This window comes from Chelonoidis abingdonii, chromosome 6 (genome assembly GCF_003597395.2).
Source record: "Chelonoidis abingdonii isolate Lonesome George chromosome 6, CheloAbing_2.0, whole genome shotgun sequence".
NCBI lineage: Eukaryota > Metazoa > Chordata > Testudines > Testudinidae > Chelonoidis > Chelonoidis abingdonii.
In genome coordinates, this window is record NC_133774.1 from 77719869 (window position 1) to 77747750 (window position 27882).

The following is a 27882-nucleotide window of genomic DNA, read 5'->3' on the forward strand; positions in this document are numbered from 1 at the left end:
GCTCTGGGATCGTGGCAGGAGGTCGGAGGAGAGCCCAGTAGGCTGCCGGGGTGGGCACCGCAGGGATCGCAAGCACTGCTGCCCCCCACCCCGGCTCTCTCCCCTCAGTGAGCGGCATGCCCTGTGCTTGCGCGTGTGCCTACGGGAGGGAGGGAGCCAGGCGCAGGCGCACCGCCCGCCCGTCTGCAGCCCGGGCGCTCTCAGTGCAGATCCCAGGGAGTTGATGGCAGCAGCGCGGTGCGGCCACCCGGCGGAGAGCAGAGCGCGGCGGAGCCCTGAGCCCAAAATGTGTGGGGAGAAAGACAGCGGCTGTAGCAGCTCCGGGAGCCCGAGGGACGGGGCCGGGCAGCCGCTGGTTACTCAGCTCTCCTGACCTGCATACCCCCTCCCCACACATCGCTCCCCCAAAGAATGTCAGCCAAGTCCAAGGGGACCCCCGCCTCCTCCTCGCCACCCGAGGGTCCGCCCGCAGCCTCCAAAGCCAAGGTGAAGGAACAGATCAAGATCATCGTGGAGGATTTGGAATTAGTCCTGGGGGACCTGAAAGACGTGGCCAAGGAACTCAAGGAGGTGAGCGGTGCTGCACCGGAGGGGCGTGGGGCCAGCTCCACGTTCCCGATAGGGCGCACAGACGTGCCAACTCTGGGAGCCAGAGAGCGCCCCGCGAGCAGTGCGCGGGGCTGGGCGCAGGCTGGTTACACTTTGGCTTTGCCAAGGGGAAATCAACTAGTGTCTCTGCGCGGGGGGTGTAGAAAGCCAGGCAGCCCCTGGTGGTGGCGGCTGGCTCGGTGGGTCCTAGTCAGTTGCTCCCTGTGCTCTCTGTAGAGCGATGGAGACGGGAAGGCGCGCAAAAGGCGCTGTTGGTTTTGTGAATGGTGAATGCAAGGGAGATCTCTTTCTGGAATGGGGTTTGCCACCCAGCAGTGGCTGAGAGGGGGCTCTTAAGCACTTGCGTCCAGGGGTCTCCATCACCGCCCCCCACCGGTTTTCTCTGTGTTTCTAGCGGAGGAGGGATGGGGTATTATGACTCTCCAGCCCTTTAAAGCAAAGGGGTCTGTAGGTATTTCCAGACCCCCCCCCCCCGCCGATATCCATCCCTGGGGATTCAGATTTACCTTTAACTACTCTGCGAGGGAGAGGCTTGTGTCCGTCTCTGAGCTGATGTGCCACTTACACCCTGACTCCCGGCGTGGTGGTTGCTATGGCTGGCTCTTGCGGATGCTATGTTTAGGAGATGAGGGAGGACTGTTGAACTTATTACAGATCCTGCCTTGGGGAAGTGGCCTTCGCTGCGCCGAGGTTTTACGGGGGGTGGGGGGGGGAAGGTTTCCTCTTACTCCAACGTTAACTTTGCAGTCATAACCCTGTATTCATCCCGGAGCTGCCTGACACTCGCTACTCCGGCTGCTGGAAGATGGGGACAGGGAATGGGGGGCTCCCTGGGTTATAAATCTGCTGGAGGCTTTCCCAGTTATTGGGGAAAGGGAAAGGGCAAGTATCCAGCGATTCTGCTAACATGTATAAAGGTCATTGTAGCAAAGTCTGCATTTTTCTTCTCAGACTTGTATCACAATTACTGAGATGTACATCAGCCAAAATATCTGTTGATTTTTAGATATCTGGGAATCCATTGTAATGTTTCTCTCGTTAGGGACGAGTGTCAGCTCCTGTAGGTTAATCTGCAGACAGAATGTAATTACCACAGAGATATTCTTAAGTATCAAAATGCTGTAGCTAAAATAATGTAACTTGGCTGTCCTTTTTGGATTTTGTCCCAAATCTTGATTTTGCTACACAACTGATGGACAGATGGCTGGGTTGGATTATGCTTTGAAATTCAAGTCCAAAGCTTGTGTGCATTGCCTGAAATCTTTTATTTGACATTTGTATTAGGCTGTGTTTTTTTTGCTCTCAAACATTAGTTTTCTGTTTTAACAATATTTTCAACAAGTTTAGTCAACAGTCTTCTGCCTTCAGAGGCAGTCTTTAATTTAGTGGTGTGCTAACATTTAGAATATATATCAACTAATAACAGATGCAATCTCTATATGAGCATGATTAAAATAATCACAATCCAAGATTTTTCACTCTTTCTGGAAGATGTCTGTAATTTTCCCTTAATGTGCTACCTGTCGTCTAAGTTTTGTATTCTTTGTGGATGTTTTAAAAACAGAAAAATGTTTCTTGTTTTTATTTGAATAGCAGTTCTTTGCAGACATTTAAAAATGTTGCTAGAATAAATTGGCTTCTGTTGCTGCACTAGTACATGTTGTTCAGAACCTACCCTGTGTTCTGCCCCATGAATGTTAATCATTCTGTACATATAACCGGACTCCTGGGTTTCCTCTTGTAAGCAAACAAGATCTCTGTAGTTGGAAGTCAAGTGTCATCATTTACTGTGGCATGTTTCATCTAAGCAGATATGTCTGTTCTGGCTGACTGCATCTGTGAGAGAGAACTGGGTTTACCTCTGCCTGATGGGAGGGGGAATGGCTTGTTTGGACCGTCTTTTCCCAGTTAGAAGTGAAACCAAAACTCTAAAATTCCAGTATGGTTGGGCTGTAAGTTTAAAGCTGTGTGCATATTTTGATTCTTTATCAGTGCTCAAAAGCTAAGTCAACACCTGTGAATAATAATTTCAGTATCTTTTTTGTAAAGAGCCATCATTGTACCACAGTATACCGACAGATAAGTGTTGCATATGAAATTATTTGTAATATCCTCTTAAAAGTTTGGTTGCATAAAAGTTAAATACATCTTGCACTGTGGCTATTTTGAGAAAAGGTCTGTGGAAATTTGCTATGTGACTGCTATATTTATAGTATAGACTAAATCCACCCAAGAATTCTCGACAAATCCTGTAATATATTTTATCTGAACAGGGAGTAACTGAAGATCTGCTAAATTAAGAGTCTGGCTTTGCAGAGTCTCTATATAGGTTGTATATAGACATTGCTGTGCGTTTGGAAGGACTTTGAAGCATCGTGCATTAAATAAAATTCCAGGCAGTTATTATTGTATATTAAATATAGACTATCAGACATAAAATGCTGGTTTAATAGGCAGTGAAATGTTAACTGTGAATTAGTAAACAGTTTTCACTATTTCAAAGCATGATAAATACTAAAACCAAGTACATTTTATTGTGGAACCTGGCAGGGCTATAAACTGTAAGGCAAATCTTTCCTTTTTCTATTTGCATTCTAAATCAAATACACAGTGTTCTTTTGGTAATGTTTTGGCTATCCTCCATCTTTACTGCATGTGTGCTACAGTTAGACTCTTTTATATAGTGCCTTTTCTTGTGGTATTAATGTTCCTCTTCGTACTGTACCCGGATGAATTTCTTTTTCAGGAGTGTGGCAGTCTGAGAATTTGCCTTCTACTCTACTCTATTTTTGATTTTATTATTTTTTTAAGAAAAAATGCACCATATTGTGATAGGTCAGATCTCTTTTATACTTTTGTGGAAATCTGCAGCTGCTAAATTGACAAATACAGTGTTTGTTTCTGGCTCAAACATATGTTTAGGATTGGGATCCTTTATGATACAATTTTTTGAATGGTAGCTGTTAGTTGCATGCATAGTTAATGCACTGGTAAGCTGAAAGATTCAGTGCTTCAGAAGTGAACTCTCTCAAAATAATGGGTATGGGCAGGGCCGGTGCAAGAAAGTTTTGCGCCCTAGGCGAAACTTCCACTTGCACCGCCCCCAGCTCACCCGCCCCTCCCACGGCAGCTAACTCCAGCCCCCCACCTGGAGCCCCGCAGCCAAGATACCCCCCCCTATTGACAACTCCCTGCCCAGAGAGACTCCCCCTCTCCCCTGCCATGGCAGCTAACCCTGCCTGGGAGACTGCCCCTCTCCCGCCTCCCGGACAGCTACCTGCCTGGGGAGACTTCTCCTCTCCTCGACACAGCAGTAACACTGCCTGGGGAGACATCCCCCTCGGAAGCTAACGCCTGCTGGGGAGCCCGCCCCAGCTCACCTCGGCTCCGCCTCCTCCACTGAGCACGCCGGCGTCACTCTAATTCTCCTCCCTGCCCAGGCTTGCGGCGCTGATTGGAGGAGACTTAGAGCTGGGCTGTGTGCTCAGCGGAGGAGGCAGAGTGAAGGTGAGCTGGGGCGGGGAGCTGTTCCCCTGTGTGCCCCCCCGTTACTGTGGGTAGCCCTCCCCGTGCGCCTCCCCTACCCAGCTCACCTCCACTCCACCTCCTCGCCTGAAGGGGACTTTGAGGCGCCCCCAACCACTAGGCGCCCTAGGCGGCCGCCTAGTTTGCCTAAATGGTTGCACTGGCCCTGGGTATGGGGAGTGGATATGATTACTCCTGTACCTTAGAGTTACATTTGGTTGTGCGGTATTCCGCTTAAATTAACTTTCTCCCATCTGTTCTTTGCCCTATGTGTTTCCTACTGGTCACTTCAGTAGCTATGGCCTTGAAGGTCAGAGAAAGAGGAGGACTTCTGTAGTATTCCAAGGTAGCAACAAGTACAATGATAGTAATGCCCAATAGTACTGCTTTCTAAATAGCTCTGCATTTATAGAATAATGGTACTGTATTTAATCAGAACTAAATAGTCTGCAGCTGATCTCTCTCTCTCTTTCTCTTTAGAAATGGTTGGTTTTAAACATAAAAATAGACCAAAATAGGCCCAACACTATGTGATGTGACCTGTTAGCATTCTGCAACCTCTTCCGATACTTCCATATGAAGTCTTGACAGCCCAACTGCTTGAGACAGCTTTACATGTTTATCTGGGTAAGGAGCACATTTGAGAGAGATACTCCAGTGTATTAAGAAACAGGCAAAACCTTGCTTAACTTAATTTACTTCAGTGAAATCCAGACACACAAGTCTTGAAGATATTAAAATTCCTTTTGAAACAGAAGACAAAATTACATCATCTGTTGTAATGGAGTTGTTGTGGCTCAGAAGTTAATCTTTGTATAATTTACCATGATTTATTGGTAAGTTTAGGTTAAGGCAGCCACAAGAGACTCAGGAGAGTGAAGGAGTGACTGGGAGACTTGTTAGGATGGAATAGTGTGAGAGACAAGTTCTGCATTGCAGCTGATGTATGTCTAGTCCTTCCATGGGTGCAGTTTACTCACTAGAAACAGCCATCGTTGTGTTGTTGCTAGAAGAAAAAGCTGTTTTGGGTGTGTGTTAATTGCAGCATGTATCTTGTATTGGAAGAACGTGCTCTTTAAACTGAGCTGTATGGCTCCTGTTTGTTTACTTTTTTTTGGCCCCTTCAGAATAGTCACCAACCACCACAAGAGTATGCCCTAATGTAGTTCATTTTAAAATTCGCCCATCCAGAATACTGGATATCGAAGTCTTTTTTGAAACATTTTTAACACTGATTCTTGTTCTGCAGATGGAATTTACCTATTTACCTGTGAAGCACTTAGATGTTAAGGTGATGGCACTATAAGAAACCATAAGAGCTAACTGAATTTCTGTCCTCTTGTTTAAAAATTCTAAGGAATTATTTCCTTTCTCTTTGGTGTTGATGGACATAGAATGCATGTTGTAGCCCAAATTCTGCATTCTCTGGGAGTTCAGTGGGGAAAAAGGGGTTTCTCTTGTATCTGTAATATAGTGTTATTGTTATTTGAAAGTCTCCCCCCTCCTGTATTGATTGCACTAGGGAAATCTCGAATATTGAATAATTTGGTAAATACTTTTATAGAGATGGAAAAACTCATCAACCAGAACAGATTCCTGACAGTAATTTATGAAACATTTGCCGAGCTTTTAATTGGTGAATGGATGTGCTTCAACCTTTTATCAAAAGGAAGCAGCTGTTGTAGCCCTTGCCAGTGTTCAGTGCAATCCAAAACGGAGGTGTGTATCTCGCATGAGAAACATAAGTCCTAGTGGCTACGGTTTGAACATGGTGGTTCCTAAGTTTGGAATTTAGAATATTGTTCAGTTGACTGACTCTCATCAAAATTATGGTTGTAGGATTGAATCAACCCTCCTCCCTAAATTCCCCGGAAATCTTGGAAAATCCTAATTCATGCATCAAAAGAAGTCCTGGCTTCCCCAGTTCTACTTCCCCCATTCTGAGCCCTCCCAAAGAGCTCTGTGTTTTGGATAACCAAAAAAAGGATAAATAATCCTTTCCACCCCTTTCCACAATGTTACATTTCAGTGAAGTTATGAGATAGGAAACTCAGGAGTGAACTGAGCAACCGATAATGTGCTCCAGGCGATGGTAAAGTTAATAGATAAAACAAATGGCCCGATCCGTTACTGAGGTGACTGCTCTTCTCCTATGATAGGGTCGGTGTGCAGTTCTTGTAGGTGAAATAAACATGTTTATGTTGAATATTCTGTATTCACCATCTTTAGGATAGATGTGTGCAGACATATCATAGCTCAACTCCCAATAGTCTCAGTTTCTTCACTCAAGACTATTGTGCACAGCTGGTACTCTAGCTAAGAGAAGATACAGTATTTCAGGTCTGATCCTGAAATAACAAGCTATGTGCAGCAGCAGACTATTTACAGAGACTTCCCCTCTAGGAGATGGAAGAACAATTGTTATCTCTCTAATTGTATCATGCATCCAAATTCCTGATGTGTAGGCAGCGATGCCCTCACTGTGTTATGGAATGACATTCCAGCATACAGAGGTCATAGTTCAGGCATGGTCAGATGCACGTGCTACAACGGGATTTGGAGAGAAGGGTTCATTAATCCTCAGCCCTCCCCCACTGTTAATATATCATTGGTAGATATGCTCTGAGTGCAGCATTGTAGAGTAGCCCATATATCCAGATCTGATTGATGGAGCGGAAGACTGACGTACAGCACTCTATGTTCCTTAGACTGAAGCCTTCATGTGTGTTGCACTGGTGTGGCCAGGAATAGTGCTTTGTGTAGGCATCAATGCCAAGATGTCTTGTGACTGGTGGCTTACACATCTAGATTATATGCTCCAAGATTTGCCATTCTTGCCAGGAGTACACTTCTCCCTCAGATTTCCTCATCCCATTTCCTTGATGAGGTATGTAGCTGTAATCTTTGCCTTCACTTTTGTAATGAGTGCAGAGTATGATTCACTATATATCTGAAGCACTGCACAGATTCTTCACTTGTGATCTGTTCAGCGGTACCAAAAAGGGCCATAAATAGTTAACTGAATCATAGTTTTGTTACTCCTTTCATAGCTAAGAGTATATAAAGTATTTATACATTTAAAATGTTAACAAAAATATTATTAAAGTAAACTTCTTACAGATGTTCAGTAAATAGCTACAAAGTTCATATGTGGTCCTGAACCTCTGATGCTTAGTTTAGGATTATCGGGGACACATTAAATGCTAATGTGATGCTGGGTGAAATTGCTTTGCATCTGACTGGAATCAGGTTGCCATAAGTTAGCAACTCCTTTCATTCTTGTACAATATACAGTTAATAGAAAGAACCAATATATGCATACAACACTATTTATTAACATCATGTGACTTGACAGAAGGAAGTATGCTGTCAAATTTATGCTAGCTAAATTTTGTTTTCAGCTACATTCATTCTGCTTGTGAAATACAAAATTACTTGAAAGTATAATATATTATTGTACAACCATGAACTAAATAGAATGTATATATAAATTTGGTGGTAAAAATAGTACCACAGTTAGAATAAGTATTAAAATGTACGCTTTTATGAACTTCATTCAATCTAGATGCTTCTAACAGTGATTAGAAAACAAACTGTAGTATAGCCAAAGCATGACTCTATTCTTGGAAGTTTTGCCATTGACTTCAGTGGAAGACAGATTGGGTTCTAAACTCAGATACATTTTTAAGATTTCAGAAAGTTATTGCTGTTTAGTATGTACGTCTGTGTATATGAATATCTATAGGTGCATAGATTATAAGGTGAGAAGGGATCATTATGATCCAGTCAGATCTCCTGTGTAACATAGGCTCTAGTTCATATAGGAATTAGTTCAAGGAAGTCATATGGCCTATCTTTAAAAAAAAAAAAAAAAGAATCTTGATTTAAAAATTTCCAGTGATGGAGAATCCCCCATGAAACCTTGGTAAATTGAGTCAGTGGCTAGTTATCCTCACTCTTAAAAAATTCTAGTCTTAATTTGTCTAGGTTCAACTTCCAATGGTTGTGGATCTTGTCATAGCCCTCTGTTATCAAATTTCTGTTTCCCATGGATGTACTTTTAGACTGCGAACAAGTCAGTCCTTAACCTTCTTTTTCATGAGCTAAAGAAATTGAGCTCCTGGAGTCTTATCAGTGTAAGGCATATGTTCCAATCCTTTAATCATTCTTCAGTTTATCAACATCATTCTTAAATTGTGGACATCCGAACTCGACGTAATATTCCAATAGTATATGCACCAATGCCAAATACCGAGAAAATATAACTTCCCTACTCCTACTCAAGAGTCCCCTGTTTATACATTCAAGGTTCGCATTAACCCTTTTGGCCATAGCATTGCACTGAGATCTCTTATTCAGTTGATTATCTACCATGACCTTGAAGTCCTTTTCAGAGCACTACTTTCCAGGATACAGTCTCCCATTCTGTAAGTATGGCCTATGTTTTTTGGTCCAAGATGCATACGTTTACACTTAGCCATATTCAAATGCATGTGTTTGTGTGTGTGTGTGTGTGTATACACACACACCCTTCACTTGGTACTGCACAATATTTTGATTAAGAAACTGGGGCAATACAAAATCTGGGTGTGTGGGTGGGCTGAGGACTGTCCTGGAAGTTGTCTCAGAAGTTTTTGCCAGTCTCCTCAGCTTTAGGCACAACTATCTTAATGGAAGAAGGTTTCATAAGCCTATCAAAAAGTCAGTGAACACCAATTTTGTTAAACATAATGACAAAATGCGCAATGTAAAATCTAACAATCCTGTTCTTTCTCATTCAGTTATTACAATAAAAATTAAAAATTAATTAACGGGTTTCAAAGCATGTAACTTGAATTGAGAGATTTTCATTAAATTAAAAGCAAATCGAAACCTGAAAATCCTTAAAAACCAACACAGTAATGCTGAGGCAATTCAGTAGAACCAGAAAGTGGAACTGACTTTAAAAAGGTGAAACTAACCAGACTAGTTTCCCTCTCTCAGCAAAATGAAGTGCAGAAAGCCAATAAGAGGCTTAAATGATGAAACGTAAACATGTTTTTTTAGTTATGAATGTTGTCTAATCTAGGCATTATACCTACTCTTCACAAGGGTATCAGAATTGTGTTACATTTCACAAGTGAAGTAACATGCACCTTGTTGAAGCTTCCTTTTTTCACATGCCTAGAGATCAGGGCTGGCTCCAGGCACCAGCCGACCAAGCACATGCTTGGGACGGCACCTTCGGGCAGGGCGGCACTCAGGTGGTTTTTTTGGGAGGGGGGGAGGGTTGTCAGGACAGCACTGGAAGGGTTTTTTTTGTTTTGGTGGCGTGGTGCTCGGAGGGGGGTGGGGCTCCAGGCGGCACGGCACTCTGAGGATGGGGGCTTGTGCAGCGCTTGGACGGGGTGGGGCTTTGGGCGGCGTGGTGCTCCGTGGGTGGGGGTTTCATCGGCGCGGTGCTTGCGGGAGGCAGTAAGGTGGGGCGGCACTCTTCTTTTTTGCTTGGGGCGGTAAAAAAGTTAGAGCCAGCCCTGGTAGAGATTATTAAAAATGATGATCGTTGTTGTGTGGGAAAGCTGGGTTGAAGATCTGGGTTTTGCATATTGTCATGTCTCATGATTATTGTTAACTCTTGTAGTCTCACTTTTGATAGATCCAGTGGAAAACAGCTAATGTGGTTGGGTTTAATCTTTCAGGGCGAAAGAGTCCCGGAGAGAACCTGGGCCCCACTTGTTGAAGGTGATGTAGATTAAGACCAAGACTTAAATTTTAATGTAGTATTTGATGGATTGCTAGTGTACAAAGCACCAGAGTGATGTGCTTTTGACACCTTGTTTTGGTTAGTCAGTGGGCTGCCATATCCTGCACCAGCTGGAGCATTTTCAGTGCACTGTAATTATTGAGACTGGAGTTGCATAAGTTATTGTGGCCAAGTCCTCATCTGACAAGATGGAGCATAATTTCCTGGCCTAGCATAGTTGGAAGGTATATTTTACAGATGCTGCTTGGGTAGCCATAGCCATATGTAGCTATTACAGTTTAAATTGTCATATAAATATGTATTTCTTTACAAATATAACATTCATCTTGTAGTACTCTGTAATCTAATTTTCTCATTATACAGACATTCATGGGAACCTTTTGCTATTTCACCTTTTTTATAACATTTGGAACTGTCAGTTGCTGGAATGAAAAAGATAATTAAATGGTTTTTATTCTAGAAGTTTGCAGATATCTTGGAAATAACTCAGACTTGCAAATATTGAGTGAAGTTGTGGTTCGTTGTGCAAAGCCTGATTTATGATGATCCCCTTAGTACAAGGGGAAAAACAGAAGTGGTATAGGGAGGAAGCAGTCTTTTCATGCTAATCCTGAGGAAAGGTGCACGTTGCCTGTATAGCTAAGCCATTGCTACATTAGATCATAGGCTCTGTGATGAAAGGCTGCAGCCAGTGCCCCCTTCCCACATGGCTTGTGACCAGTCTCTTGTTTGGTTATAAGTCATTGACTCTCTTGCTAGCCATGGATGCCATTCTCAGTGTCCTCTCCTATCATGATCTCACTGTGAGAGGTATTGAAGATCTTGCTTTAAGCATGAAGGGGTCCGAAGCCGCGGGACTAGCGGACCCTCCGCAGGCAAGCTGCCAGCCTGCCTGCTGCCCTCGCAGTGACCGGCAGAGCGCCCCCAGTGGCTTGTCACCCCAAGCATGCGCTTGGCGTGCTGGTGCCTTCAGCCGCCCCTGCCCAAAACAGTAGCAATTCTGCTGCACTTTATGTCCATTGCAGAGGAGGCTTGAGTCCATTGGTGTTTCATTTTTGGTTTAATATTATTAAACTAAAATGAACTGGAATAGTTAGCAGCAATCTCCTCCAGACAAAAAGAGTATTGTCAGTCCTCTCTTCTCTGTAGATAATAGAATGTTCATATGTGTTTAAAGGTTAACACACTCATCCATTGTTTCTCGCAACATGTGCCACAGTGCATAATGGAGTTTGACAGCACTGAAGGTTGAATCATTTCCAGAACTCATTGCAGATTAAATTTGCTCAGTAATCAGAAGAATGCTTGTAATTTTAAAACATTGTTTTTATTGAAGCCTTTCTTGGGAATTTCTGCATTAGGTCAATCTTGAATCACATTTGGTTTTTCTTTCTTCTTCCTCATGCGATATACTCATAAAGGAATTATGCCCTTTTCCGTGATGCATATTAAAAGCTAAGGGCCAAATTAAGTTACCCTTAATTCATGTTGAGTTCCACTTTATATGACAAGTTATCCTCTGAAGTTAGTGGAGTAAGGTACTACTCAGTGTGTGTAAAGGGTATCTGAATCTGTCCCTATATTTATTACTGAGAACCAGTAATCCAAAGTTTGTGGGTCATGAACTGAATTATAGAAGGTTTGACCAAATGCCTAGAAGATTATATTTCTGTTTTCTAAACTATGATCCTTTAGTAGATTATAAAATTTTAGCCATCATTGCCAATGCTGTTGCACTAAAATAGAAGGTTCATGTAATGCTTCTCCAAAGGGAATTAAAGTAAAAAATAAATATGAAAACATTAGCAAATGAACAACGCGGAGCTGATTCTCAGTTCCTTTACACTATCTCTGTCCAAGTGCAACTCCACTATCTTCATTTATGTAAAGGGATGGAGAATCAGGTCTAGCATCTTTTCTAACTCCAATATTAAGCAAAACAAAAATGATTGACTCTTTTTTGCATACTGTAATTTTTGAAGTGCTTATTTCCATTTTGTGCGTTCTTTCATATATTTTGTTGAAACTTAAGACGAGAACAAAAGGCTTTTAAAAAATAGTTCCATGACTGTTTAGAGAACATTAAATAAGCACATAGAGTATTTCTAATGAGCAAGTAATAGGCTAGCTAAAATAAATTGAAGATGCACTAATTATTGAAAACAAAATTGGCACAAGTACTTTTGTTATTAAATCAAATCTATTACATATTCAGCCATAATGGTATATTATGAACATTAGCATTCCCAATAAACATTTATATTACCAAAACAAGCTTCAAAATTTTGGCATTAAAATCACAGTAATAAACAGTTCCTAATTTCAAACCCAATAATACATAGTGGGTTTGAAAGTGAGATTTCCTGTCCCTAATACAGTACATAACATAGGCTTCTCTTTAGCACTAGTATGTGCTTTCCCCCCTCCAAATTAAATTGTCATGACAAACACAGTGACATGCAGTTACTTAAATGAACTTTGTGAACTGTCCTGATTAGTTTTGTCCATCACATTCCAACCTCTGCAGAACTCCCTTGAACACAGAGAGATAAAAGCCTTAACTTTGAGTTACTCAGTTTTTATTGACTCATATTAACACTCCCAATTCTGGAAACAGCTTTTCTTTTCTCTCTGCATTCTTTTCTCTCCATTCCCACCCCTCCTCAAGTTCACTCCAGTATTCCTGTTTAATCTGGACTACAGTACCAATGGTTGTCAAACCTTTTTTTTTTTTTTTTGTCAGTTCACAATTTGATACGTACATATTTTAAAGTATTAGTCTCTTTAAAGTATTAAAGTAATTCAATGCACAGATGGTATTTGTGCTGAGGTACTTCTATGAAGTTAACTTTAGTAATGTGATGTTTCCTTCTCTTTCTCAATTTAGTAGTAACAGACCTGCATGGTGTCAGAGTATGGAGTTGTGTGTGTGTGTGTGTGTGATCATTATAAGATGAAAGCTTTTTCTCTTAGAGTTCATATGGGGTTAAACAAATATTATTTTCCAGGCTTTCCAATTCAGCATCCAAAAATATTATTTAAAATTCACTCCATTCTTCAACAAAGACTTTGCTGCTGCTGCTTTTAATAAATGGTGGTTCTTAGCTTCCAACTAAATGCTTTTATTTTCTGTGGGCACTGTTGGTGATGATCATACAGTCTGCAAGAAATGTGTGTTATAATTGGTGTAGATGAACTCTTCTGGTACTGCTGTATCTGTGATCTGAGACAGGATGCTAGGCATAGAGGATAGTTTCTCAGTGCTATCCCCAGCAAGCCAGACTGCCCCAACAGGTCCATGCCTGTGCTTTGCTTTCTCTCCAAAGGCTTTCGCTTGTTTATTGTCTGCAGTTATAAGTTACCACACAGCTCTTTGTAAGAAAGCACATTTATTCTTATAATAGCCTTACAGAGAAAACATATTAAAACAATAAAAGAGCCTAAACATATGCTAAATAGTTTACTAGGGGTCACTCCCATTTCCAACCTAGTATTCTGATAGGTTTCAGTCCTTCAGAATCCACAGCTGGGTTTCCCCATGGTTAAAAGTTCATTTCCATCTTAGATCCAGATCCAGAAAGAAGGCTGGGCAGATCCGTTGTTTCTCTGCCTTGGGCCATTGATCTTGGCCTTCTGTAACAGGTAATCAGCAGAGAATAAACCTTTGGGCTTTGAAGAGGTGTAGTGGGCACGTGGTACAATTGATGCATCTATAGTTCACATAATTTCAACTGTGGCAGCTTGAACTGGCAGCATGGATTAGATTTCCCTCAGTGGAGGTAAAAATTAATGGGGATGGGTGATGGCCCCCCTCACACTGTCCCTTCCAGAAATGTTTGGAGTTGGGGTAGGGTCCCTTTTCTGAGAACCCAACTTAACCAGACAACTTTGCATAGACACCTGGATAGTTGTACAAGGCCTGGTGGTTGCCTTATGCAGTGGCTCTGAATAGGAATGTGGCCTTGCTATCAGGCCAGTGCATTGCTGCAGATCAGATTCTATGTAGTAGTTCCAGATGGGTAAATTACACAACAAGAAGTGATGATGTAAGTTACTGCGAATCATAGAATCAGAGTCTTGCAATGGAGAAGGCTTCTTAGGTATTGATAAAATTCACCTGGAATACTGTATGAAGTGTTGATTGCTGCCACCTTGCCTTGGGCCAGAGAGGAAGGTTTTTATAGGACACCAAAACCAAACCAATACTTATGTGTTAGGTTCTCATGAAATGGGAGTTAGTGATGACCAAAGGCAGCTCACAGCACCAGAAAAAAAACTAGTTTGCATTAGCCTAGTCTACTCTTTTTACATATTTTATTGTTGAAAAGCATTTTTTTGTATGGAACCTGTTTACAGAGGTTTTTTACTTTAAAAATGAGAGCAGAGAACTAGGTGAAAAGAGTGAAGTCATGCAAATGTTAATAAAAGTATTGAATATACCATAGCGAAGGTGATCCAGGAACTGAGTTTAAGAGACACACAGACTTGTCTCTGAGACTGAGTTGAGGGATATGATGAAATGAAATCAACCAAAATAAAATAAATTAAAAAAAAAGGGCAGAAATGATGTCTTGGATGACTTTTGCTTATTTGTAAATTGCATGGGCCAGATCTTTAGCTGATATAAAGTGACATAATGATAATACAACTGTGTCAGTTTATAGCAGCAGAGGAGCTAGCCCTGTGTTCTTAAACAATACTAGTCATTTTGGTCACTTCATTCACATGAAATTGGTTGCTCGTAGTAAATCCATGGCCTGCCTTGATCATCACACCAAAAATTGACCATCAATGCCTAGTTTTGAATCTATTAGCCACTGAAAACAGTCTAATACAGTTGCCCTTTCTGTATATTAGGCTGTTATAGACAATGCTTAGTGTACAGGAGTTCTGGTATTCCAACACCTTTGTTATACACAAAAAAGAAGCTTACAAGAAGTGGAAGATTAGACAAATGACCAGGGAGGATATTGCTCAGGCATGTAGGAGTGAAATCAGGAAGGCCAAATCACACTTGGAGTTGCAGCCAGCAAGAGATGTTAAGAGCAACAAGAAGGGTTTCTTCAGGTATGTTAGTAACAAGATGAAAGTCAAGGAAAATCAAGTAAAGTGTGGGCCCCTTACTGAATGAGGGAGGCAACCTAGTGACAAAGGTTGTGGAAAAAGCTAATGTAGTCAATGATTTTTTTGCCTCTGTCTTCACAAACAAGATCAGCTCCCAGACTACTCCACTGGGTAGCACAGTATGGGGAGAAGGTGACCAGCCCTCTGTGGAGAAAGAAGTGGTTCGGGACTGTTTAGAAAAATTGGACGAACACAAGCCCATGGGGCCGGATGCGCTGCATCCGACGGTGCTAAAGGAGTTGCAGATGTGATTGCAGAGCCATTGGCCTTTATCTTTGAAAACTCATGGCGATTGAGGGAGGTTCCGGATGACTGGAAAAAGGCTAATGTAGTGCCCATCTTTAAAAAAGGGAAGAAGGAGGAACCAGGGAACTACAGGCCAGTCAGCCTCACCTCAGTCCCTGGAAAAATCATGGAAATCAATTCTGAAGCACTTAGAGGAGAGGAAAGTGATCAGGAACAGTCAGCATGGATTCACCAAGGGCAAGTCATGCCTGACTAAACTAATTGCTTTCTGTGAGGAGATAACTGGGTCTGTGGAAGAGGGGAAAGCAGTGGTTGTGTTATTCCTTGACTTCACGCAAAGTTTTTGATACGGTCTCCCACAGTATTCTTGCTGGCAAGTTAAAGAAGTATGGGCTGGATGAAGACTATAAGGTGGATAGAAAGCTGACTAGATCATCGGCTCAACACGTAGCAATCAACGGCTCTATGTCTAGTTGGCAGCCGGTTTCAGCGGAGTGCCCAAGGGTCGATCCTGGGCGGTTTGTTCAGTATCTTCATTAATGATCTGGAGGACGGCGTGGACTGCACTCTCAGCAAGTTTGCAGATGATGCTAAACTGGGAGAGTGATAGATACGCTGGAGGGTAGGGATAGGATACAGAGGGACCTAGACAAATTAGAGGACTGGACAAAAAGAAACTGATGAGGTTCAATAAGGACAAGTGCAGAGTCCTTCCACTTAGGACAGAAGAATCCCATTCACTGTTACAGACTAGGGACCGAATGGCTAGGAAGCAGTTCTCCAGAAAAGGACCTAGAGGTTTGGATGAGAAATGGATATGAGTCAACAGTGTGCCTGATATCGCTTGTGAAGAGGCTAATGGCATTTTGTAGACTTATGTAGTAGAGTGTATTGCATGATCATGATGCTGAGCAGATGTGATCCATTGCCCTCTATCAACATTAGTGAGGCCTCATCTGGAGTACTGTGTCCAGTTTTGGGCCCCACACTACAAGAAGGATGTGGAAAAACTGGAAGAGTGCAGTGGAGGCACCAAAAATGGTTAGGGGGCTGGAGCACATGACCTATGAGGAGAGGTTGAGGGAACTGGATTGTTTAGTCTGCAGAGGAGAAGAATGAGGGCGATTTGATAGCTGCTTTCAACTACCTGAAAGGGGTTCCAGAGAGGATGGATCTAGACTGTTCTCAGTGTAGCAGAGGACAGAACAAGGAGTAATGGTCTCAAGTAGCAGTGGGGGAGGTTTAGGTTGGATATTAGGGAAAAACTTTTTCACTAGGAGGGTGGTGCAGCACTGGAATGGGTTACCTAGGGAGGTGGTGGAATCTCCTTCCTTAGAGGTTTTTAAGGTCAGGCTTGACAAAGCCCTGGCTGGGATGATTTAGTTGGGAATTGGTCCTGCTTTGAGCAGGGGATTGGACTAGATGACCTCCTGAGGTCCCTTCCAACCCTGATATTTATGATACCATGCTTTATAACACTAACATTATCGAGCACCTAGGAATGGTGGTCTAACAGTGATGGAAGATCAAAATAAAAGTAAGAAACCCAACTGCATTTGGATATAGGGTAGCTACTGTATGGCATTTCATATCAAGCAACTCTTTCTCCTAATTCTCTTATCTCTAGTGAATAAGTGAATCATATCTGAATACCTATTACAGAATTACAAGTATTGTAGGTAGCATTTGTTGACAATGAAAAACCTGTCTCTAGCATACAGAATGAAGGCTATGAATTATCATCATTTATTTCTGTGATGACCTGGCTAGCATCTTGAATAACAAATGCACTACTAGTTTCCTAAGGTTATTAAAAGGGAGTTTTGTCATCTTCCCCAACTACTTTTAGCAACGTACCTGATGTACAAGGATATTTTCTCCATGATTTGATAGTCTGTCATAGAGCTGCATCTAGGTTAAGTATATATATTATTTCTGAGCTTCACCATTTAACAGACATCAGTCAACAAAGGACATAAAACAAAATGCTAGAAGTCAAAACTGATTAGAAAACCCCACACTATCATTTTTAAGCAAGTTTCTTTTATGACATCTTCAGGAAAAATGAAGACAGCCTTGACTGATCTTTTCCATTTTAAAGATCAAATACAGTTAATAATATGTTTATTATGAAGAGGATGTGGGATCAGTACTTTGGCAGATGAATTACTCAGTCCAGAATCTACCATTGTTACACTAGTAACACTACTGACAATAGCATGTCATTATGCCTATAGGATTTTGAAGGGGATAAGTAAGGACTCATAATGGATTTGAAATCCTATTGATACTAGGTTTTCTGAAATCAAATACTTGTTTAGAGACAAACTCAATTTGTACAGGGAAAAAAATACATTTCCTGAATTCTTCTTTTCTCTTTTTAAGCTTAATTTCACTTATTAAGAAGAATGAAGCACCATTGTTATCAGTGTGAATTATGAATATGAAATGCTGTTCTTATATGCATGGTTTCTTATTAATAAGTAACTAAGTTGTCTGATACATAAATGGTAATATACTACAATTAAATCTTAATCAACTGGCAATAATTACTACATTTATATGGTAATTAAATGTCATTTTGGGTAGTTTACTTAAATTGTTACCTTGTTTCTTGTACAGTGATTGTAGTCTTGCAACACTACAATGACATTTTTCTTTAAGGATCTTTGTTTTAGACCAGAAAAATGAGCCATGATAATCAGAAGGCAAAACAGTATATATATTATTGCCCCTTCTTTTGAACCTGAGCAGTAGCAGACATCTGGGCCCTGTGGTCAGCTTCCCATTGGAGGAGAAATCAGTCCTCTGGAGTCTGGGTATATTTTTCATATTAGTTGATTTATTTACCCCTGTATACCGGTGCTTGAACAAAGGTGGTCGCAAATAACATGCAGGAATTCTCCCAGGAATCTCAGCCCAGCTGCAATGCCCAGTTTCTTGGGAACAGCTCTGAGCTTTGTATGCATGTTTCGAGAGATTGACAGAGAATACTTGACCGTGAAGGATAAGGGTGAGTGGGGGTGAGATTTTCTTTGCTTTAGATTAGAATAAAGTTTTCCATGCCTCATGAGTGCCCCACCCCTATCCCCTTGGTTGCAAGCCACTAACTGAGAAACACTGGCCAAGTGACAACACTCTGGTTAAAAATCCAAGGATCCTTTCCAACAGAGGCCTTCTCAGAAAGCGCACCCTTCTCTTTTTATATGGCCCTCTGCTTGGTAAGAGGTCTAGTAAATTTGTCAAGCCCCAGGAAATGTTATTTTAATGAACACAATTAAAAATGAGAGTGATGGTAGCTGAAGATTCTCACAAAAGATCATTTAAACTATAATCTGAGTGAAGGAATAACATTACGCGTTTGTTTCTGCATGCTCTAATACCACTACTACGTAAATGAAGTAGAAGAATGTTTTTGAGGAGTTCTGGGTTTTCTACTATAGCACTGCCATCCTTGTCAAAGGAATTCTGACCTGAGCATTGGCTATAGGCATCAGACCATAGTGAGTAATTCTTTGCAAGAGTAGAGTTTTTGTTTTTCTAATTTGATTTTCATTGTATTTCACAGGCAAATGTAATCTTTTATTGGCAAGGCTGGTAGCACCACTTATTAAAATTGCCTCACACTTCCTATTTGAAGAGTCTGTGTTCAGTTGTTTGTAACTTTGCCAAACTTTAACTTTCTAGGCTGAAATTTGTCATGCTGTTTCTTGTGGCCAAATTATAACCCTTGGAAAAATTGTGGTTTGCACATGCTCAGTAGAAACATTTTAGATTTTAGTAGCTAAACTCCCCAAAGATTCCTTCTGCATTGAGCATGCTTCAACCCAGAGCTAAGCAGGAATCTCCCTGCACTTGTGGCTTTGGGTTGCTGCAGGCTGGAGCTGAGAGCAGGGAGGCTTTCTGTCCTGTGCTGTTGATGAGACCAAGGCCCAGGCAGCATGGAGGAGGAACCTGCCTGATTTTAATGCAGTGAGGACAAAATCTAAATCTGCAGTAAGCCAGTGGTGGGTCCAGAAACTTGGACTGGAGGTTGGCAGGAGGGAAGAGGGATACTGGGACTGGCTGGGTAAAGGGACAGGGAGCTGTAGGGGAGAGATTGGGGCAATCTGGGCAAAGAGACTAAGAATCACAGTGGAAACCGGGACCCAGTAGGTAAGGGCGTGACTGACATTGTATGAGGGGCTGTGGGAGATTGGGACTGGCTGTGCAAGGAAACCGGGACTGGAAGCCAGTAGGGTGGGGAGAGGGAGACAGATTTGAAGAGGAACTGGGGCAAAACTGGGACTAGCTGGACAAAGAGATTGGGACAAGGATCTGTGTGTGTGTGACTGAGATTTGACAAGAAGTCTGGGGAACAAGATTGAAATTGAGAGCTAGTGGGAATGGGGAAAGCATGCCTGGGGGTGGCAACAGAAGGCTAGGTTTGGGGGCAGATACAGGTTGGATGAGGAGTTGAGAGTCAGAGATTTGGGACTGGCTGGGCAAGTAGAACAGGGACAAGAGCTTGGGGGTTGGTGGGGAGAACTGGTATGAGAACCTGAGGAGTGGAGGCTGTGGGCTGCAAAGTGAGGAGAATGGGACTGGGATGAAAAGCCAGGGGTGGGGTGGGGACAGGAAAGAAGGAGTTAAGTTTAAGGGATTGGGAAGAAGAGTATGTGCCCACTAGAGCATACTCCTCTCCAGAGCCTTGAATGGAAGCCAAGATTCTGAGTCTCATCATTCCTTTGTTTTCATCAAATACCTGTGAAATAAACTGGGAAAGTGTCCCATTCCTTGCAATTCTACATAATGATAGATTATCATCCTTTGGTGTTAGTTACAGCAGTGCTTCTCAAAGTTGGGCCGCTGCTTATTCAGGGAAAGCCCCTGGTGGTCTAGGCCGGTTTGTTTACCTGCTGCAACCGCAGGTTGGCCGATCGTGGCTCCCACTGGCCATGGTTCACTGCTCCAGGGCAACAGCACATCCCTCAGCCTGCACCACTTCCTGCAGGCCCCATTGGCCTGGAGCGGCGAACCGCGGCCAGTGGGAGCCGTGATCGGCCGAACTTGTGTATGTGGCAGGTAAACCAACCGGCCCGGCCCGCCAGGGGCTTTCCCTGAACAAGCGGCGGACTGCCTTTGAGAAGCACTGAGTTACACAATTAAATGCTCAAATGGTGGAAGTTTCCGTGATCCATCTAAAGGTTTGCACCCTGCTGATGACCCATGTAAGTGTCACTATGATGGAATTTAGTTTGTTTCAGTTTCTTTTCTAAAAGCTTAGGAAATGACACACAAAGTACATTAAAAGAATATTATTAAGATTGCAGTCGTATACTCAGAAGGTTAAGAAATGCCAGAATGAAAGTTGCCTGTGCAACCTTAATTTGACTCCCTTGTGTATATGTGCTATGATACAGTCTTTACATGATCACATACAATTTTTTCTACAGGACTCCTGCTCCGTTGAATGCACAGAATGGATGAATCAAGGCTGTGTATAGTGAAGCAAACTGTTGTCAGTAGGGCCCCTGTTTCATTTGTTGGAGAAGTTGGAAGGTGTATAGTACCAGGAATAGGGGATTGCAGGAAGAGAAAGGATGATCTTGTGGTTAAGACAGTTAAATGCTACCCTGGAAAACTGGATTCTCTCTCTCTCTCTGCCACAGAGTTCATATGTAATGATGGATAAGTCATTTAAATCAGAGTTTTCACAGGTACTCACTATTTGTGTGTTTCTTGTGTTCTCGCTCCCCAGCTTGAGACCCTTGGTTCTGATTTGCAGAAGTGTTGAGCATTCACAGCTGAAGTCCATGAGAACTGTGCTTTGAATATATTAAGTCCTGTAGAAGAATAAGTTATCTGAAAAATCAGGGCCTAGGTATCTCATGTTGGACACCCAATATTAGTGGATACTTTTGGCCTTAATCTTTTTGTGCCTCAATTTCCTGGTGTAAAATTGGGGATAATACCCTCTCACCTCACAGGAGTGTTGTGAAAATAAATTCAGTAATATTTTGAAGCACTCAGATACTGTAGTGAAAAGTGCTATTGGAAAGCCCATGAGGAAATTAATCATTCTTTCTTTAAAGCAGGGTTTGAATAGCATGCAGTAAAGAAGGCCTGCAGACACACATTGAACAATAAGGATAAAACAAAATATTAAATTGCTGCTCATAAAGTGAGCGCCATTTGATGCTGTGCACTGAATGAGGCGGTAGTTCTATGGAAACAATAGTATGTGATCATGTAACTTAAGACTATAATAACACATACACAGAAGGGGAGTAAATTAAGCTTACCCAGGCTACCTTGATTCTGGCATTTCCGAATTTTTGAGTGATTGACTTTGCAACCTTAGCAAGTGTTGTTTTAATGTCATTTTGGTATGTGTAATATTGAATATTGTCCAACAAAGGTGAATCAGTTCTGCTAGGACACAAAGAAAATGGATGAAATGAGGCAGATGTAATTTAGCACACAATCATTACCTTGTTTCTCTGTTTCTTCATAGAAAAGGAAAAACGTGAACTGAAAACAATTAACAGTTGATTCACCTTTTCACATATCACAACAGTCACTTTTAGCTAAAATAAAAATAAATACCGTTCCTAGATGTAAAAGGGAAAGATGCTACCAGCTCTGTGATTGTAGTTTATTTGGAGATTTGAACCTCTGGTTTCAGTGTTCTCCTTGATTGCTAGTCCCCATTCTGCAGTGCATTGCACACGTTCAATGCCCTGTGCTTGTTTGGGGCCACACACAGCAGGTGTCCACCCAGTCATAATATACTGCAGGATCTGGATCTTATCAGTACATAATAAATATTTTCAGTAATGATTGTTTAAAGGAGTTTAAACCTTAATTTAAAAATATCTGGATTAAATTATGTTTTTATTACGAGAAATGAGAGACATCTTCTGTGACCTAGAAACCTTTAAAAATCAGTTGGTGTAAACATTGGGTTTTTAATATTTTTATCTTATTTTGTTACTCTGCCAAGGCAAGATAGACGTTCTTTTCATTACAATTTAGTGATGCTTTTTAATCAAGGTGCACTGTCTGCTGCAATGTTCGCTTTTGATTATGAATCATATTTAAATATACTGCAACCACTAAAGAGCAACATTTATTCCCCAGTTACTGCTGATCCTGTTCATGCTGTATGTATTGCATACAAAAAGTGTTTCTTTCGAAAGGATCAGTGTTTGCCCTTTTATGCTGAATGCATACAACACAAACTGTGATTTGTGGACGTGGTGGGGGTAATGGCTGGGGCTGAGTCTCATCTCTGGTTGGTTTTCTTTTCTGGTTTTATCTTTTGTATTGTAATTTTAATTATGTTAAGTTACGTAGCATCCAGGATAGATGTTCTTTTTTTATATGCATTATAAAATTAAATGTGTTTAAAAAGTAAGTATATCAAAACCAGGAAGTATTTCTCATCTATCAACTAAGGGTACAATACACTCTCTATTTAATTTCCAGGTCACATCCAGCATTATGTAGTAAAAGGAGATTAAGCACAGAGATATGAAGCTTTTACAATACTCATTACACTCATCTCTCTCTGTATATTCCTCTCCCTCTTTTACTGGGTACTGTCTGCTCTTTCTTGCTATAAAGGTAATAGTGCCTCCAGCATAATATATCAGTGTGTTAGCCGTTACCAAGCCGCCACTCCAGCATTATTTCTAAAATGTTTGTTACTCCTGAAATATATTGTATCTTAAAGACAAAATCAGGACTTTCTGTGCCTCACATGTAGCAAGACCCATAATTTGGGAGTCATGGTTAAGGGGGAATTTGAAGTCACTCCTATATTCAAAAGTAGTGAACCTTCAGGGTGCCTGTGGCTAAAACTATGCCAAAGTCAGCATTTTCAGTTCACCATGTGAATGTGAGTGTTTTTTTTTTTGACATCATATGTTTTGTATATTTTAACTTATGGGGTTTTTAACTGTTGTGCATCTACCTACAGGCTATAATTATCACGTTTATATTTTGAATAACTGAATGATAAATAGTTTTCTCGTTTCAGTGTAGCTTTGGGTTTGCACAAAACCACCAACCTCCAGAGCAAAACACAGCTGAAATCTCTAATTTGGCCTGCAGTAGGCTCCTTTGAAAAGTGGCTGTGGTTCACCAAAATCTTCACAATCCCTGGGGTGCATCTGTCCTAGATTTCAGGTATGTTATGAAACCCAAAAGAAGATGATTTGCCCCTGGCTGGCCTGATTTTGGGCTTTGTTATGAAAGTTTCCCACAACCCTGCCTGTGACATCTTCAGATAAAAAACGAGTCTTAAAAAATGTAACACTGCACATCATTATCTATATCCTAAGGCCAGCTTCCTCTCTCTAAATTGGCTATTTCCTACTTCATGGAGGCTTTGAGGACAAATACATTCAAAATTGTGAAGCACTCAGATACTAGGATATTGGGGCCATATTAATACCTGAGATAGATGGATAGACAGATACTGTTGGTCTTTTATAGGGTTTCTAGAGGATACTAACTAGACTAAGTGCCAGTGCTCTCCTGTGCAGCAGTGCTAATTACCAACTTTTGGCAGTTGCACATATGCTAATTACTTTTTAATAGAATCAGTGGAAGATAATTTTCTACTAAGCTTCTATGGATAATTATTGCAGATTTTTCTTTCAAGAGCTTGAAGTTTTGTTTAAACTTTACTCTTTCACCCTCCATCAGATCCATTTGCACCAAAATGGTAAAATTACAGCAAATGTATACTGAGATTATGCAATCTGTTTTTTCATACTGTCCATGTTGCTACACAGTGCTTTGTAATAGACACATATTTAGGATTAGTATTGATACTCCCTGTGATGAGGTCTTATAACTATAGTAAATAAATAAAAAGTTCAGGAGCACTCGGATTTAGTGTACTAAAAATAACCCCCAGCCATCTGGGAAGGGTGGAGGAAAGCAGTTGGTTGGACTGCAAAGGGAATGGATTGTCCCAAGAAGAGTTGTCGAGCGGGGTCGGGGGAGAAGGGAGGGAGAGCCTTGGCCAGAGAAATGCCTTTCCAATAAGAGGATGGTTGCAGGTTGGGCCAAGAAATGGGATGGATTAAACCCCATGTCCATAGAAAACTACTCAGGTTTTCCATAGCAGCCCTTTATGAGTTTTCCTGCAGTCTTTTAGCCCCAACAATTTTAACTCCTAAACACAGTAACCTTGAATGATGTTGGAACATAACAGGAGTCCAGCAATCAAAACAAAGTTCCCAGTGTATGATGGGTTCTCCTTAGTATGATTTAGTCCAAGTGATTTTAAGTCTTTTCCCACACTCACAGGATTGTAGTTCATAGACCTTATTAAATATGTTACAGTCTGTCTCCTGTAAGTTGTCAGATCTGTTGATTTCATTGTCATGACACCTCTTCTGGAATTCTGAGGGCAGGAGTGCAACAGGGAATATGTTGTAGACACTGTTATATCTTAAATATTGCAGGTGCTAATCTGTTTTTAGTAAAACAGCAGTTTGAGTTACGGACTTTGGGGCAATAGGATTCTTCTCATTCTGATATGATACAAGAAATAGCAGGTATACAGTAAGCTGTTAATAGTGTACCACAGAAGTCATAGTATTTGAAATGAGTTTGTCATTCACACAGAGAGCTGGGTTCAAAGACAGTTCATTCATAATTCACATGAGCATTTGAAACAGCTTGTGGTTCTTAGTGGAGATAAATCCTTTCTGTAGCAGAATGCTGCAGTTTGTCACATTTGGCACTTTAAGTTTGCAGACAAAATCAGGAGACCCAGAGTTCAGTGTACAAATGGAAAATGTGTATTTTCCCCTAATGGTGGGAATGGAGCTCTTTTTGCCAGGATGCACTGACATGAGAGACTGGAAGCTCTGTTTTTGTTGCCTTTGGGTTAAAGTCATCCTGCAGATAAAGTTCTACTGCAGTGTTGGAAATGGTTATATTTTAGTTTCATATATAAATACCTCAGACCTAATTCTTAGGAAACTGTCTGGTTCCCAAGAAGATAGCATCTAAGGACTGGCTGTTTCTAAGAGTTTAATAATTCTGAGAAGGGACGTTAGTGGGAGTAATTTGAGGGGATTTCCAATAGTAGGGGGGCAGGGTGGAAGTTGATTCTCGCCTGGACCAAGTACTGTGTCGCCTTCCCTTCACCCCCTGCTGGAAATACTTACTGATCTCTATAATTTGTCTGAGACAAACTCCCCACCATTGGCTCCCAGATCAGTTGGGAGTCATGGGCAACGAAGGGTCAGATAGGAATACATATACGAGGAAGAGAACCAGCTGGAAGCTAAAACTGGAAGGTTGGCCCCTCAACACAAGTGAGATAGAGTGGGAGGTATTCTGTCCAGCTGTGGGGACTGATGAGGAGGGTTTGAGTAGGGCTGATGAACAAGTAAACTTATCCTCAGTGCTATAAAGGTTAAACCTAACGTATGTTACAAAACATGCACCTGTAACTGTATGCTCAAAAATATTTGGGTGTTTTTGATGTTTATAATCTATTTACCTGTATAAATTAAGAGACAGAGATGACTCATACTTTGAAAAACTGGAAATTTGTCAGAAAATAGCAGTATAATCTTCAGTTATATACAATATAGCAAAGTAATGGGAAAATAGAAGCTTCATCCCCTAAAGGTAGACATAATGAGTCTTATTAATGCACCAGTTATTGTACAATGTCCTATTTGGGTCCCAAGTCATTTCAAGAGAAAAGAAAGGAAAATAACTTTGCAACGTCAGAGGTAATTTTTCTGGAGGTTCAAAATCTGTATTTGCCTTTTGGTTTTCAAAATGATCTGAAACTGAAGCTTCATTTAGATGTCCCTTATTTACTTGTACTTTTTCTCCTCAACCCCATCCCTTAATAATTAACTTTTTATCCTGTTAATTTTCTAGCTGTGCAACTGGCTAGATTAATGAACAATAATTTATAAAGTACCACTGCATGCTAGATGCTTATAGACAAAACAGAGGAGAAGGTCTCTGCTCCAAAGATCTTAAAGTCTAAGGTTCTGGTCCTTCAAAGAGTTATGCAAGACTAACTTAACATTAAGCATATTTAGTTCCACTAATGGCAATTATACTGCTCGCATGTGGAAGTCTTTGCAGGATCAGGGCCTAAGAATGTCCAGGCATAATGTCAGTTAGTTTTCATCATAGATAGCCTCTCCACTCCTAGTTAAAGAGGGTTTTGTCTGGATTTAAAAATTTTCCTGCATTGTTTGCAACCTGAATTGCATGAAAAAGAGCTGTTAGAAAAATAAAATAAACTGTTTCTTTTCATTGTCTACAGTATTCTATACAAATTCTAGAAATGGCATTAATGGTGAAAAGTCCATAACTTTTTAAAATTCTTGTAAGTTTTAATAACCTAAGAGGCCATTATAGAGGACATGTCAGGTTTCCTAGTAGTACTGTAGTTCTGCCTTTCATTAAATCACCAAGCATACTGAATAATGGAAAGCATTGTGGTGGCTTTGATGCTGTGAATTAAAAGTAATATGTTAATACCAAGAAACTAAGGATTGTCTACACTATCAATTTATATTGGTATAACTACCTAACCCCCGGTGTAGACAGCGCTATATCGACACAAGGGCTTCTCCCATTGACATAGCTACCGCCTCTTGGGGAGGTGGAGTAGCTCACCCGTAAGCATAGGTAACGTCTTCACTAAGCTCTACAGTGGTAGATAAGCCCTAAATTATTTGTGACTCTACTAAGATGGACCCCAATTTCCAGAGATGAACGGCGAGCAGTGATTAGTACAAAAAATTACTATTTTTTGGAAGGCTTGATAATAGTAAAATGTTACTGCTATGAGCCTAAATGACATTATATGCAAAATCTTCCTGAGAGAGGAGTTATCATAGACTGTAATTAAGGAAAGGAGAGAACAAAAATCAGTCATGTCACATTTGTTCCCAATAATTTATTTTTTTTACTTTTCTGACCCAGTTTCACTATGAATGATAACTGTCTGATTTGAAAGACTCTAATGTCAGCCGTTGAAGACTGAGAAGCATCTGGAGGGGAAAAGGGACCGAGAGCTAATGAAAAATTTCCTAAAAGCACAATGCAGCAATTTCAGAAATATACAGGAAATGACAGTTATGAATCTTTTACTTTAGACTTTTTAGTCACTTCACTTGTAAAATGTCAAGAATGTACTTTATTTTGAGCCAAATATGCTTTTTCTGCTATTCATTAAATATTTTTATCTTTTGAATGAGTGGCTACTTCTTTGCTCTGTTCTTGGGGGATGCCCAACTCTAAAAGCGGTGTGTGGGAAGTGGGAAGTTAGGGAGGATGAAGTGAACTGGAAAGGAGTCATGGTGGAGTTCAGCATGCGAAAAACCCAAGTTCCAGGGAAAAAAATATTAGCTGAGTCTGTATACTACAGTTCAAGGCTGCTCAGGGCAACCGTACCGTAACCTAACATCATTGTGAGTGTTTAGTTTCTTATAAAAAGAAAAGAAAAAAAAAACACCTCAGGCTGTGATTGGGCCATATTTTGTAAACTGAGTAGGATTGGGCCTGGTCAAAATTGGATGGATAACAAGGAAATCTGCAGGCTGCTGCTTTAAGTGGTGGTGGTGGTTCAGTGGGTGGCGTTCTTCCCAGGCCTT

General features: G+C 41.1%; 1 protein-coding gene across 2 annotated transcripts in view; it reads left to right on the forward strand.

The window, feature by feature from the left end:
• The first annotated feature begins 218 nt into the window (after nt 1–218).
• PRR16 (proline rich 16) overlaps nt 219–27882 on the forward strand; it is a 259929-nt gene continuing 232265 nt past the window's right edge. For both annotated transcript variants that reach the window (XM_075067516.1, XM_075067517.1), the window contains exon 1: nt 219–570. In XM_075067516.1, coding sequence (XP_074923617.1) covers nt 412–570 — 159 coding nt within the window. In that variant the 5' untranslated portion in view covers nt 219–411. The remainder of the gene's footprint in view (nt 571–27882) is intronic.